We start from the raw sequence: 13,643 nt of genomic DNA, 5'->3' as shown, positions 1-13,643 counted from the left end.
CAGCCCCGCGTTCCAGCGCGCGGGCCGGGCTTGGGGGTGGGGTCTCCGCGAGCTCGGCCCCCAGAGTTCCCGCGCTCGGGCCCAGGAAGCGGCCGCCGGCGGCGGCCCTCGCCCCGCCCCCGCGCTCATCACCTGCTGGCCCGGCGCGCGCGGGCGGGAGCGGAGGGCAACGAGGGCGGCGCGGGCGGCCGGGCGCAGGGTCGCGGGAGGTGACGCGCGGCGAGGATGGCGGCGCGGGGCCGGGGGCTGCTGCTGCTGGCGCTGTCGGTGCTGCTTGCGCTGGGCCCCTCCGCCGCTGCGGCCAAGCTCAACATCCCCAAAGTGCTGCTGCCCTTCACGCGGGCCACGCGCGTTAACTTCACGCTGGAGGCCTCGGAGGGCTGCTACCGCTGGTGAGGCGCGCGGCCGGCCGGGCGGGCGGGCGGGGGCCGCGGGCCGGGCCGGGCCTTCGCGCTGAGAGGCTGGGCGGGCGGGCGCCTGGAGGCCGGCAGGGCCGGCAGGTGCGCGGCGCGCTCTCGCTGGGCGCTAGGCGGTGGCGGCGGGAGCGCGCGGGTCGCCACCACTGCTCATGTCATGGCGCCGGCTGGGCCTCCGCGCCGGTGAGGCGCGAGCAGAGCGGGCCCAGCCTGGCGGCGGTGACCCGCGTGTTCTGCGTTGTGCGGGAGGAGGGGTAGCCTGGGGAGCTCCATCTGGGACCGCAGGGCCCGGGCCCGCCTGACCCGAGAGGGGGCGCCGGGGCCATTGGGCCGCACTTCCCTTGTGTCTGAGATCCCGGCTCGGATTTGTCTGTGACCGCCCTCGCCCTGGCATGGGAAGTGGGTCTATGGGAGACGAAGCGCAGCGCCTAGCGTCGCGGGTAGGAACGGAGACCCTGGAGGAAAGGAGTTTTGGAGGGAACCCCAGGGGCCGCTTTACAGAGGCGAAGTGAGGCGAGGCAAGCCGGCGCTTCCCCTCAGGCTGCCTCTAGTGGGTCCTGACGTTCAGGGCATTTCCATCACCCTCCCTCCCGGGTTGGGAGTTCTCCATGGGATCGGTTGCGAAGTGTAATCCTGTGGAACCACAAGGACCTATGAAACCAGAGACCGACACTGACAGGGCGGTGCGGTCCAGCCCTTACATTTTGCAGACCCGGAGAAATGGAGCTCCTGCCCCTGGCAAGGCTGCGTGGGCGCGACTGAACCCCCTCAGCTTCCCAGCCCAGCCCTGTTAGGGGTGAAAAGATGGGCTTCTGCCCTTCCTACCCCCAGGGTACTCCAAGGCTGGGTCAAGGTTGAGGCAGAACGAGGTGTGACCACATGACAGAGAGAGCCATGTGTGTAAGCCTGGACATGTGTGTAAGTCTGAGTATTAGTCTGTGCGTGTATGTGTGATGCCTGAAGCTCAGACCAGCCAGCTTTCTCTGTTGCTTGCACTACTTGCCCTATTTCTTTTCTTTTCTTTTTCTTTTTCTTTCTTTTTTTTTTTTTTTGAGACAGAATTTTGCTTTGTTGTCTAAGCTGAAGTGCAGTGGTGCGATTTCGGTTCACTGCAACATCCACCTTCCGGGTTCAAGCGATTCTCCCGCCTCAGCCTTCCGAGTAGCTGGGATTACAGGTGCAGACCACCTGGCTAATTTATTTTTATTTTTATTTTTTAGAGACGGAGTTTCGCCCTTGTTGCCCAGGCTGGAGTGCAATGGCGCAATCTTGGCTCACTGCAACTTCCACCTCCCCGGTTCAAGCGATTCTCCTGCCTCAGCCTCCCGACTAGCTGGGATTATGGGCGCCTGCCACCACACCCAGCTAGTTTTTTGCATTTTTTAGTAGAGACGGGTTTACTATGTTGGCCAGGCTGGTCTCGAACTCCTGACCTCAGGCAATCCACCCACGTCAGCTTCCCAAAATGCTGGGATTACAGGCGTAAGCCACCACGCCTGGCTCGCCTGGCCAATTTTTGTATTTTTAGTAGAGACGGGGTTTCACCATGTTGGTCAGGCTGGTGTTGAACTCCTGACCTCAAGTGATCCACCCGCCTCTGCCTCCCAAGGTGCTGGGATTACAGGCGTGAGCCACTGCACCTGGCCTGCCCTATTTCTTTTTTGAAGGTCTCCTTCCTGAAATCAAGACGTACTAGGTCAGCCCATTGCATTTTGGGTTTAGTGCTTTATGCGCCTGGAGGCTCCTATTTCTGGCCTGATGTCAGAGGCTGAACTTGGACATTAGGTTTTCTGTATCCCAGTCTAAGACCTTGTCTTGTGTGGGAAAATCAGCTGTTAGTCAATACTGTGGCGGGGATACATGCTCATTCTCTTGTTGAAGTTGTCTGTACTCTTAGTATGTGGGCAAGAAAGAGGAAACTGGTTATTAAAAACAGCTTGTTTCAAGTGAATCCCTTTGGATATATTTGTGTGTTACTTTCTCTGAAATTCTATAGCTGTACTTTTTTTTCTTTTTCTAAACTAACAACACTTTTTCCCCCCAACGTCATTTTCTTCTCTAAGAGGAGCTGAAGGGTGTTGGTGAATTTTAATTTACTTGGTAGGAAAAAGGAAAAAAACATTCTTAATCTCTGATGCATCAGGGAAGTGATAAGTACCTTATAATGTGTTTGGCGTTGATCTGCAGTTTGTATTGCAGATGTGTGACTGCAGATGTGTGACTGCTATCCAAAGTGTCTTCTCAGAGGTGTTTGTGATTGTGGTTCCCCCTTAACTTGACAGGAAGACATTCTGTCAATCAAGCATTGAGAATATTTATTTTTAGTAGTGCTGTTCCTAGTGTAGTCATCTATTGCTGCAATTTTGAAGAATCTCCTCTGGAGATTTTAAGAGCTGGACTATAGACATATATCCACAGTCCTCTAAACCTGGGAAGAACATTACCTCTTCATCCAGAGAGTTCATTGTTAAGTCTCTGAGACGAAAAAGAAAATGAGAATTCTGCCAGACCCTGTGGGAACATTTGCACATCCTTTGAATTTGCAGCTGAGCTCTAAGTTTACAGAAATCACTGTGTGTGCCTGAGCCAGCAGCAGCTTCATGTTTACTTTTCCTATTTTATTTTATTTTTTTATTTTATAGCATCAAAATTGGACAGTTTTAGGGCCAAGGGAACCTTAGAGGTCATCTGGTTTAAACATCCTGTGTTTCATATGGGAAAACCTGAGCCCCAGAAGGGGAAGTGATCTCTGGGAAGTTTTGTAGTGATGGACACTGAGTTGGAGCAGGAGCTGCTGGGATCCCTCCCTGTCCCATGCCATTAGACCTGGGGACTTGCAGCCTCTGGCTAATTTGCCAGGCTCTAATTGAGTCTCTCCAACTACACCCAGCCAGTACTGGTTTTGTGACAAGTTCCTGATTCCTTCTAGATATTTTGCATGATTGAAAGTGTTCCATAATTTATATTTCATTTGCTCCTTTTAAAGGTATCCTTTTATATACAAAATGACCTTATGTTGAAAACTGAGAGAACAGATGAAAAAAGAAATCATGCCATAATCTTCCAGCTGTAATACAATCACAGGCAGCATTTTGGTTTCTTTTCGGTCACTTATGTTTCCCCTCCTAGCTCCTTTCTTACATTGCCTTGAACCTGGTTATTTGGGCATCTCAGGAACCTCCTCCCCTGCCAACACTGGCTAGCACTGAAGCCTAAGCACTGCTCTGTTGCTGCTTTTTGAGGGCTCCGCATCTGAGCACCTTTCTGCTGGGTTGAAGTTGCCTCCTCACTGATTCTTTCCCTGCTGTGGAGTCCCAGGGTATTCTGGGTCCTCCAGCGGGGGGCCCTGTCTTGGAGAAAGTGAGTGGCTCAGATTGGTTTCCCAGGGACTGAGCCTGAGGCAGGATTCTGCTGCCCTTGGTTTACAGAGAAAGTGCTTTGTTGGGCAGCTGGGTAGGGAAGGGAGGCTGCCTGCAGGTTGTCCTGCCTTCAGGCGAAGGGACCAAGCTTTGAGCTTTTGTACCCACTGTCAGGCAGCCATTGGTTCCCCTGGGGAAGGGGATGTTGTGCCACCTCCCAGGCCTCTGGCAGAGACACCCTGTTTTGAATTATGACCTGCAGCTCCCCTGGCTGAGGTGGGGAGGGGATGTGGACCTGCCTGGTAAACAGCATTCAGACACAGCATGCACAGTGACTGCCATACAAGTGCACAGATTTCTCCTTTCCTGCCCCTGACAGTCTCTCCTGGGCACCTTGGAGCCACCTAATGTGTGTGCCAGGCCTGGTCCTGCACCAGGGTACACCCTCTCTTATGTGGTCTGGGGCACTTCTCAGTCACAGGTATAAGGATTCTCAAACAGGCAGATGGGAGCCCTTTCAGGGCCAGAGAGGGGACTGGTCCCTATGCTGTGGAGCTTGACCTTGGAGCGTACTATACCCCAGGCAGCTCAGATGACCCCTGGGGAGTCCCTCTTTGCTGAGGGGTGACTGTGAGAGGCCAGAGGCCAGCACTACCCTTGCGTGTGGACGTCCTGTGTCCCTCTCCCTGCCCCGGCAGGGGAAGCTGCAGCAAGTCCCTTCACAGGCCTTCATGGGTGAAGTTGGTCAGGAAGGGTGAGGGATGCACGCTGAGCCAGGTCAGTGTCATCCAGCCCAACTGCCTTCTGCTGGGATCAGAGACCCTGAGCCTCTGAACAGGAGCAGGTCAGCAGGTCACATACTGGAAACTGCACAGGTGAGGCAGCAGGGCCTGTAAGACGTTGCACCATAGTCAAAATAAAAAATTCACAGAGTATAAACAACCCAAAAGAGGGAGTTGAATTTGGCAGGAGACCCCCAGTTTGCTCTTCTGTACCTCCTTCACTTGGCCTTGCCTGAGCCCACACTTGTACTTCTGCTGTCTTTGTTGAGAGCGTTTTCCCCTGTACCATACGATTTGTGTGCATGCTGCATCCCCACACACCTAGGCCAAATCTCTGTCTCCTTTCTTATACCCGGCCTTAGAGTCGCAGGCTTTGGTCGATTGTGTTATCTGGGCCTATTTGATGGCGTTTCTGGCAGTTAGAAGGTGGGATGGAGATACTAGAGCTCCCGCAGGGCCCGGAATAGGGCACACGGTGAAGACCCGTCCTGCCTAAGCACCAGGAGACAAGCACTGATGGACAACACATGTTTCACAGAGGAGGGCTGGAGAGTGACTGAATAAGAGGTGACTCTTTTTATTTTTTGAGATGGAGTCTCGCTCTGTTGCCAGGCTGGAGTGCAGTGGCGTGATCTCGGCACACTGCAGCCTCCACCTCCCTGGTTCAAGCTATTCTCCTGCCTCAGCCTCCGAAGTAGCTAGGACTATAGGCACACGCCCAGCTAATTTTTGTATTTTTAGTAGAGATGGGGTTTCACCATGTTGACCAGGATGGTCTAGATCTCTTGACCTTGTGATGTACCTGCCTCAGCCTCCCAAAGTGCTGGGATTACAGGCGTGAGCCACCACACCCAGCTGTCTGTGACTCTTACTATGAGCCAGGCACTTCTTGAGGTCCTGGGATGTGACAATGAAGCAGCAGGAGATGCCCTGCTCTCGGGGACTCACAGCTGATTGCCAGAGTTAAACGGTTAATTAAGATGAGATCTGTGGATGCATGTGAGGCAGGAGTAAGTTCTGAAGGAAACAGAACTGCAAGGCATGGAATGCGTTTTGGGGAGGGTGCTCAGCATAAGCCGCCTGGGAGTCGAACTAGGAGTGGAGTGGGGTTGAGTTGGAGGGGAAAGCAAGTGCAAAGGCCTGGAGGAGAGATGGAGCTTGTCAGAAGTGCGCAAAGGCAGCACGTTTGGCCAGGGCAGGGGGGCTAGGAGGGAGGGTGGAGAGGTTGGCAGGGCGGGGCCATGTGGGACCTTGTGGGCTGTGGTTAGGAGACAGGAAGGAGAATGCCAGGTCAGATGTTGGGCAGGGTTAGACTGGGCCTGGTTTTGGGGCCTTGTACTTCCCAACCCTTGACGGTTGTTTGTAGCTGTGGCCCCTGCAGGGCTGGACTAGGCCTTGCTCAACTCCCTTCACCAAGCCTGCAGCAGGGAAGTGCCAGGAAGTGTCTGTGGAGCTGGGTTGACCTGGGCCTTGGGTGATTTTCTTCCTGCTTCCTTTGTGGGTCCCCCACTCTGCCTGAGCTCTGTCAGCCCCATGAGGTGGCTTCCACTCTGTAGACCCTGCATTTGGGCACCGTTAGGGGCTAAACCCTGCGGGTAGATGGGAGGTGGCCTGTGTCATCCACCACCCTCACCCATCCTCCTTCGTGCAACTCTCACTTCTCTTTTCTTTCACTGTTGTTTTCTGGCGTGACCCAGATCCCTGAGTTCCCCTATGGCCTGCCCACCTCCTGTTCCTGTGTTGTGAAGAGTGGGGAGCACCCCCTCAAAGGCATTGCCTGCCAGACACCAGCACATTCTGTGTGCCAGTGGAGCCTCATGCGACAGTGGGAATGAGAAAGATTCACTCTCTCAAAACTCACTGTCAGTCCTTTAATTTTCCTCAAAATAAAAGTTTTCTTCTGGTGTCCATATGTGGTTTACATATTTTTTTATTTGAAATTGTGGTAAAATATATATAACATATAATCGACCTCCTTAACCATTTTTAGGTATAGAGTTCTGTGGCATGAAGTACATTCACAATTGTTGTGCAGCCACCTCCACCATCCACCTTCAGAACTCTTTCATCTTCCCAAATGGACACTTCATACCCATTAAATAGTAACTCCCTATTTTCTCCTGCTCAGGCCTTGGCCAACACGGTCTTTTCCTTGCACTCTTTGATGTTTGCCTGTTTCCCAAGAGAACAGGCAGACTCCCAGAGTCTTTGTAGGCAGCAGCTTCCCCCCAGGACCTACTGACACTGCTTTGAGTCATCTGGATGGATGGCAAACGCTATGAGATTTTTTTTTTTTTTTTTTTTTTTTTTGAGGCAGAGTCTCGCTCTGTCGCCCAGGCTGGAGTGCAGTGACGCCATCTCACTGCAAGCTCCGCCTCCTGGGTTCCTGCCATTCTCCTGCCTCAGCCTCCGGAGTAGCTGGGACTACAGGTGCCTGCCACCACGCCCAGCTAATTTTTTGTATTTTTTTTAGTAGAGACAGGGTTTCACCATGTTAGCCAGGATGGTCTCGATCTCCTGACCTCGTGATCTGCCCGCCTTGGCCTCCCAAAGTGCTGGGATTACAGGCGTGAGCCGCTGCTTTTTTTTTGAGATGGAGTCTCACTCTGTCGCCCAGGCTGGAGTGCAGTGGCACGATCTCCGCTCACTGCAAGCTCCGCCTCCCGAGTTCACGCCATTCTCCTGCCTCAGCCTCCTGGTAGCTGGGACTACCAGCACACACCAACACGTCCAGCTAATTTTTGTATTTTTAGTAGAGACGGGGTTTCACCATATTGGCCAGGCTGGTCTCAAACTTCTGACCCTGTGATCCGCCCACCTCGGCCTCCCAAAGTGCTGGGATTACAGGCATGAACTACTGCCTGGCTTTTTTTTTTTTTTTTTTTGAGGTGGAGTCTTGCTCTATCGCCCAGGTTGGAGCGCAGTGGCCTGGTCTCGGCTCACTGCAAGCTCCACCTCCCAGGTTCACGCCATTCTCCTGCCTCAGCCTCCCAAGTAGCTGGGACTACAGGTGCCTGCCACCATGCCCAGCTAATTTTTTGTATTTTTTTTTTTTTTTTTTTTGAGACTGAGTCTAGCTCTGTCGCCCAGGCTGGAGTGCAGTGGCCGGATCTCAGCTCACTGCAAGCTCCGCCTCCCGGGTTTACGCCATTCTCCTGCCTCAGCCTCCGGAGTAGCTGGGACCACAGGCGCCCGCCACCTCGCCCGGCTAGTTTTTTGTATTTTTTAGTAGAGACGGGGTTTCACCGTGTTAGCCAGGATGGTCTCGATCTCCTGACCTTGTGATCCGCCCGTCTCAGCCTCCCAAAGTGCTGGGATTACAGGCTTGAGCCACCGCGCCCGGCTAATTTTTTGTATTTTTAGTAGAGACAGGGTTTCACCATGTTAGCCAGGATGGTCTCAATCTCCTGACCTCGTGATCCACCCACCTCAGCCTCCCTTTTTTTTTAAATTGAGACAGAGTCTCGCTGTATTACCTGGGCTGGAGTACAGTGACGCGATCTTGGCTCACAGCAACCTCTGCTGCCCGGGTCGAAACGATTCTTCTGCCTCAGCCTCCTGAGTAGCTGAGATTACGGGCACTTGCCACCATGCCCGGCTCATTTTTGTGTTTTTAGTAGAGACGGGGTTTCGCCATGTTGGCCAGGCTGGTCTTGAACTCCTGACCTCAGGTGATCCGCCCTCCTCTGCCTCCCAAAGTGCTGGGATTACAGGTGTGAGCCGCTGTGCCTGGCCAAGGTTTCCTTTTAAAGTAATTTTTTAGTAAAGAAGAATCCATTTAAAACAATAATAAGAAAAGGGCTGAGCGCGGTGGCTCGTGCCTATAATCCCAGCACTTTGGGAGACTGAGGCAGGAGGATCGCTCAAGCTCAGGAGTTTAAGACCAGCCTGGGCAACATAGCAAAACCCTGCCTCTACTTAAAAAAAAAAAAAAAAAAAAAGTTGGGTGGGGCTCAGGCATCTGTGGTCCCAGCTACTGCGGAGGCTGAGGCAGGAGGATTGCTTGAACCCAGAAGGTCAAGGCTGCAGTGAGCCATGATTGTACCACTCTACTCCAGCCTGGGCAATAGAGTGAGATCCTGTCTATTAAAAAAATTAGGCCAGGTGCCGTGGCTGGCCAGATGCAGTGGCTCATGCCTGTAATCCCAGCACTTTGGGAGGTCGAGGAGGGTGGATCACCTGAGGTCAGGAGTTCGAGACCAGCCTGGTCAACATGGTGAAACCCCGTCTCTACTAAAAATACAAAAAAAAAAAAAAAACTGGGCGTGGTGGCGGGCACTTGTAATGCCAGCTATTTGGGAGGCTGAGGCAGGAGAATTGCTTGAACTTGGGAGGCAGAGGTTGCAGTGAGCTGAGATTGCACCACTGCACTCCAGGCTGGGTGACAGAGCGAGACTCCGTCTCAAAAACAAACAAACAAACAAACAAAAAACTGTCTCAAATAAATAAATAAGTAAATAAACGAAGACAAGTGGTACCTGGATGTGACTGGGCTAAGACAGGTGTCCAACCAAGAGGAGCCTAATGGTGGGGAGGGGCTGTCGGCAGGCGCAGGTGTCTTGGCAGCTGCCCCTGCTGGCCAGAGTCTGCAGGTCCAGAGGCAGGGTCTTCCAGTGTTGCAGAGGAGATGTGGGGGTGGTGACCAAAGTGGGGGGGATGGACAGAGGGAACCAAGATGAAAAAACCAATTTTTCTGTTAATCCCTTTGCATACTATGCCCCCACTTAATCCTAAAAATGAACAATAAACTCCTTTGGTATGAATGACTGCGCTCCACAAATGAGAAGCCTGGGACCAAGAGCCTCACAGCTGGTTAGTGGCAGAGCTATGTTCAAAACCAGCCTCAGATCCAGAACCACACTCACTCTCAGGTGCCTGGGGAAATGTGCCACCCTTCTCAGATGATTGTTGGTTTACCCAGTTTCCTTCAGCTGGGTTTTAAAACTTCAATAGTACTTTTATTTTTTTGAGACAGGTTCTTGCTCTGTCACCCAGGCTGGAGTGCAGTAGCATAATTATAGCTCACTGTAACCTCAAACTCCTGGGCTCAAGTGATCCTCTTGCCTCAGCCTTTAGAGCAGTTGGGACTCTAGGTGTGAGCCACCACACCCAGCTAATTTTTAAAATTTTTATTTATTGTTTTTATTTTTTAGAGACTCACTATTGCACAGGCTAGTTTCAACCTCCTGGCCTCAAGCAGTCCTCCTACCTTGGCCTCCCAAAGTGCTAGGACTAAAGGTGCATGCCACCACACCTGGCTAATTTTTTTTTTTTTTTTTTTTTTTTGAGACGGAGTCTTGCTCTGCCGCCCAGGCTGGAGTGCAGTGGCCAGATCTCAGCTCACTGCAAGCTCCGCCTCCCGGGTTCACGCCATTCTCCTGCCTCAGCCTCCCGAGTAGTTGGGACTACAGGCGCCCGCCACCGCGCCCGGCTAGTTTTTTGTATTTTTTAGTAGAGACGGGGTTTCACGGTGTTAGCCAGGATGGTCTCGATCTCCTGACCTCGTGATCCGCCCGTCTCGGCCTCCCAAAGTGCTGGGATTACAGGCTTGAGCCACCGCGCCCGGCCTAATTTTTTTTTTTTTAGGAATGGGGTCTCACTATGTTGCCTAGTCTGGTCTCAAACTCCTGGTCCCAAGTGATCCTCCTACCTTGGCCTCCCAAAGTGTTAGGGTTACAGGCATAAGCCACCATGCCTGGCCCAATGGTGCTTTTAAAAATCAGTATTGGCCAGGCACGGTGGCCCACACCTGTAATCCCAGCACTTTGGGAGGCCAAGGCGGGCAGATCACCTGAGGTCAGGAGTTTGAGACCAGCCTGACCAGTATGGAGAAACCCCATTTCTACTAAAAATACAAAATTAGCTGGGCATGGTGGTGCATGCCTTTTCCTAGCTACTCTGGAAGCTGAGGCAGGAGAATCACTTGAACCCAGGAGGTGGAGGTTGCAGTGAGCTGAGATTGTCCCATTGCACTCTAGCCTGGGCAACAAGAGTGAAACTCTGTCTCAAAAAAAAAAAGAAAAAGTAAAAGAAAAAAAATCAGTAATAGCTGGGCGTGGTGGCTCACACCTGTAATCCTAGCACTTTGGGAGGCCAAGGCGGGTGGATTGCCTGAGCTCAGGAGTTTGAGACCTGCCTGGGCAACACGGTGAAACCCTGTATCTACTAAAATACGAAGAAAAAAAAAAAGAAATTTGCTGGGTGTGGTGGCGTGCACCTGTAGTCCCAGCTACTCAGGAGGCTGAGGCAGGAGAATTGCTTGAACCCGAGAGGCAGAGGTTGCAGTGAGCCTAGATCGCACCACTGCACTCCAACTTGGGTGACAGAATGAGACTCCATCTCCAAAAAAAAAAAAAAAAATAGTGTTCAGGATACATTTGGAGGTGGGGGCTGATTCAGGTGGATGTTAAAGCCATCTTCTGCTTGGGTCTGGAGGCAGCACCAGGTAAAGGTGGGAAGCCTGTGGCCTTGTTTTGAACTCCATGTATCCTAGCACAAGGGATCAGGAGAGTGTCCAGACCAGGGGTTCTGAGCTAGACTACCCTAAGGCCCGTCTAGGGTTGTGGCTTCATGAAGGTCAGTTAACATCCATGCAAAGGATTCCTCATGTATCAAATGGGGGTTTTAATAGGGTTGTTGGGAAGCAAATGAGATGTTTATGATATGTTTCACTCTGTGATTGACACATAATAATGCATAGAATAAATGAAAGTTTCAAGATCAGTGCCAGCATGGTCAGGTTCTGGTGAAGGCTGTCTTCTAGGTTTTAGACTGTCCACTCCTTGCGACATCTTCGCGTGGTAGGAAGGGATGAGCAGCTCTGTGGGACCTCTTTTACAAAGGCACTTAGTCCATCCATGAGGACTCAGACTTCATGACCTAATCACACACCAAAAGCCCCACCTGCTAACACGTGTCATCACCTTGGAGGTGAGGATTTCAACATCTGAATTTTGGGGTTACGCAGACATTCAGACCATAGCAGACGGGCACCCATAGAAAAGTTGAGTGTTGTTACTGAAAGGTATGTGGAAGCAGGCAGCCCAAACCCAACACGTGTCCCCCACAGAAATGACACTCACAGGTTGGCCGCTTGCCTGTTGACAGTTGTTTGTGGGAAGGGCGGGGGAGGCCTGCAGACCCCGGGCTTACAGAGGAGCTGGTGTGATGAGGGAGGACATTGAGCAGAACAGAGTCAGGTGCCTTTGAGGAGGCAGCCTGGCCGTGTGACAGCACCAGAGCTCAGTCTCAACAGCCGTCAGGTGGGCACACGAGACCTGCTGTTGCACAGAGCTTTTGGGATGCTCTGAAAACACTTACAAAGCATGCAGCCCTAGATGCCTTCTGTTCCACTGGTACATTTGATAAAATTAAGTTTGTAATTAAAAACTTTTTTTTTTTTTTTTTTTTTTTTTGAGAGAGGGTCTCTCCCTGTCACCCAGGCTGGAGTGCAGTGGTGCGACCTCAGCTCACAGCAACGTCTGCCTCCTGGGTTCAAGCAATTTTCCTGCCTCAGCCTCCTAAGTAGCTGGGATTACAGGTGCATGCCACGATGCCTGGCTAATTTTTGTATTTTTAGTAGAGATGGGGCTTCACCATGTTGGTTAGGCTAATCTTGAACTCCTGATCTCGTGATCCGCCTGCCTCAGCCTCCCAAAGTGCTGGGATTACAGGCGTGAGCCACGGCGCCTGGCCTAAAAACCTTTTTATAAAGAAAACTTTAAGCCCAGATGGCCTTGTCTATAAATTCTGTGAAACATTTAAGGAAGAAATGATACAGGTTCTTTACAGACTCTCAGGAGAAAGAGAAGGAACAGTTGTTTCCTAATTCACTTTTATGAGGCCAACATTACACTCATTGCAAACCAGATAAAAGCATTATAAGAAGAAAAAAAAAAAAACCCACAGGCCAAAAGCACATTTTTAAAAAATACTAGTTAATCAAATCCAGAAAAATAAACAAGACTAATATATGATCACCAAGTAGGGCATATCCCAGGAATACAAGGTTGGTTCAATATTGCAAAAAAATCAGTGTAATTACCATATTAACAGAATTAAGAAGAAAAGCCATATACTTGTCTCCATGAATGAACATTCACCACCCACACATGATAGAGCCCATGCCTGCCTGTCCTTAAAGTCTCTGCTTGCACAGTGCCCCTTCAGTGATGCCTCCTCTGAGTGTCCTTGGAAGATGGCAGCCCTGGCCCTCCCAGCGTTTTATCTGTCTTTAGCCATTACTAAGATCCCATCTTCACTCACTCATTTTGTCTGTTCTTGTTCTTCCACTAAACTGAAAGCTCCATGAAGGTAGAGGTTAATGTGTAGTCTGTACTTAGTTGTGTCCTCAGCACCTAGAACACTACCTTAAATACCACGAATAGCCCAGTATTTATGGTTTCAGTAAGTGGATGAATGCCTTAGAGGCCCCATGGAGGACCAGCAGTGCCATGGGAGCTGATAGGAGGGGCATGGGTGATGCATGGAAGAGTTGCCGTGTTTGGTGAGCGGAGAAGGTTGGATAGCATACCTGTGGGTCAAGAGGTCATGTGAGGTGGAGGGACCAGTATCAGCAGAGGGAGAGGTGGAGAAGCTAGGAGGGAGGGAGGAGTGGGAGGCAGGGGCTTCGGAACAGAGGTTGGACTTGACGGCAGGTGATTCAGGCTCTTTCCAGCGGTGCAACCTTGGGCCAGTAACCCTGTTTTAGGCCTGAATCTTTGGTCCAGGCTTTAAGGATGCCTTGGTGGTGTGATTGGGAGGCCTGTGAAGAGGGCCCTGACCCTAGGGCTTTAGGGTCAGGCTTCAGGGAAGAGGAAGGACAGGTTCAAGCAGGAATCATCACAATGCCTTGAACTTCTGGGCTTAGGCCATCCTCCTGCATAATTGGAACTATAGGCACAAGCCACTGTGCCCAACTTTTCTCCCTTCTTTAAAAAGTAAAGTTCTTATGGTCAGAATCATGCCAAACATTGCAGGACCACAACTCTTTCATTTGGGAGCCCCCTCCTTTTTCCTGGATCTGAGAGCTGTGACAAGAGCTTTATATATATATTATCTCAGCCCAATGCTTTGCGTAGGTGCTA

The 13,643-nt window shown here is 51.5% G+C and overlaps 1 protein-coding gene across 2 annotated transcripts in view; it reads left to right on the top strand.

Moving 5' to 3' along the window:
- The first annotated feature begins 201 nt into the window (after positions 1-201).
- Positions 202-13,643, top strand: part of LOC105477739 (nucleoporin 210) — a 106,082-nt gene continuing 92,640 nt past the window's right edge. The window contains exon 1 of one of the 2 annotated variants that reach the window (XM_071092243.1): positions 202-392. In XM_071092243.1, the coding sequence (XP_070948344.1) occupies positions 226-392 (167 nt within the window). In that variant the 5' untranslated portion in view covers positions 202-225. The remainder of the gene's footprint in view (positions 393-13,643) is intronic. The other variant, XM_011734435.2, reaches the window with a different exon arrangement.

This window comes from Macaca nemestrina, chromosome 2, assembly GCF_043159975.1.
Source record: "Macaca nemestrina isolate mMacNem1 chromosome 2, mMacNem.hap1, whole genome shotgun sequence".
Lineage (NCBI taxonomy): Eukaryota > Metazoa > Chordata > Mammalia > Primates > Cercopithecidae > Macaca > Macaca nemestrina.
The sequence above is the reverse complement of the archived record's forward strand: the minus strand, read 5'-3'. Positions and strand labels throughout refer to the sequence as shown.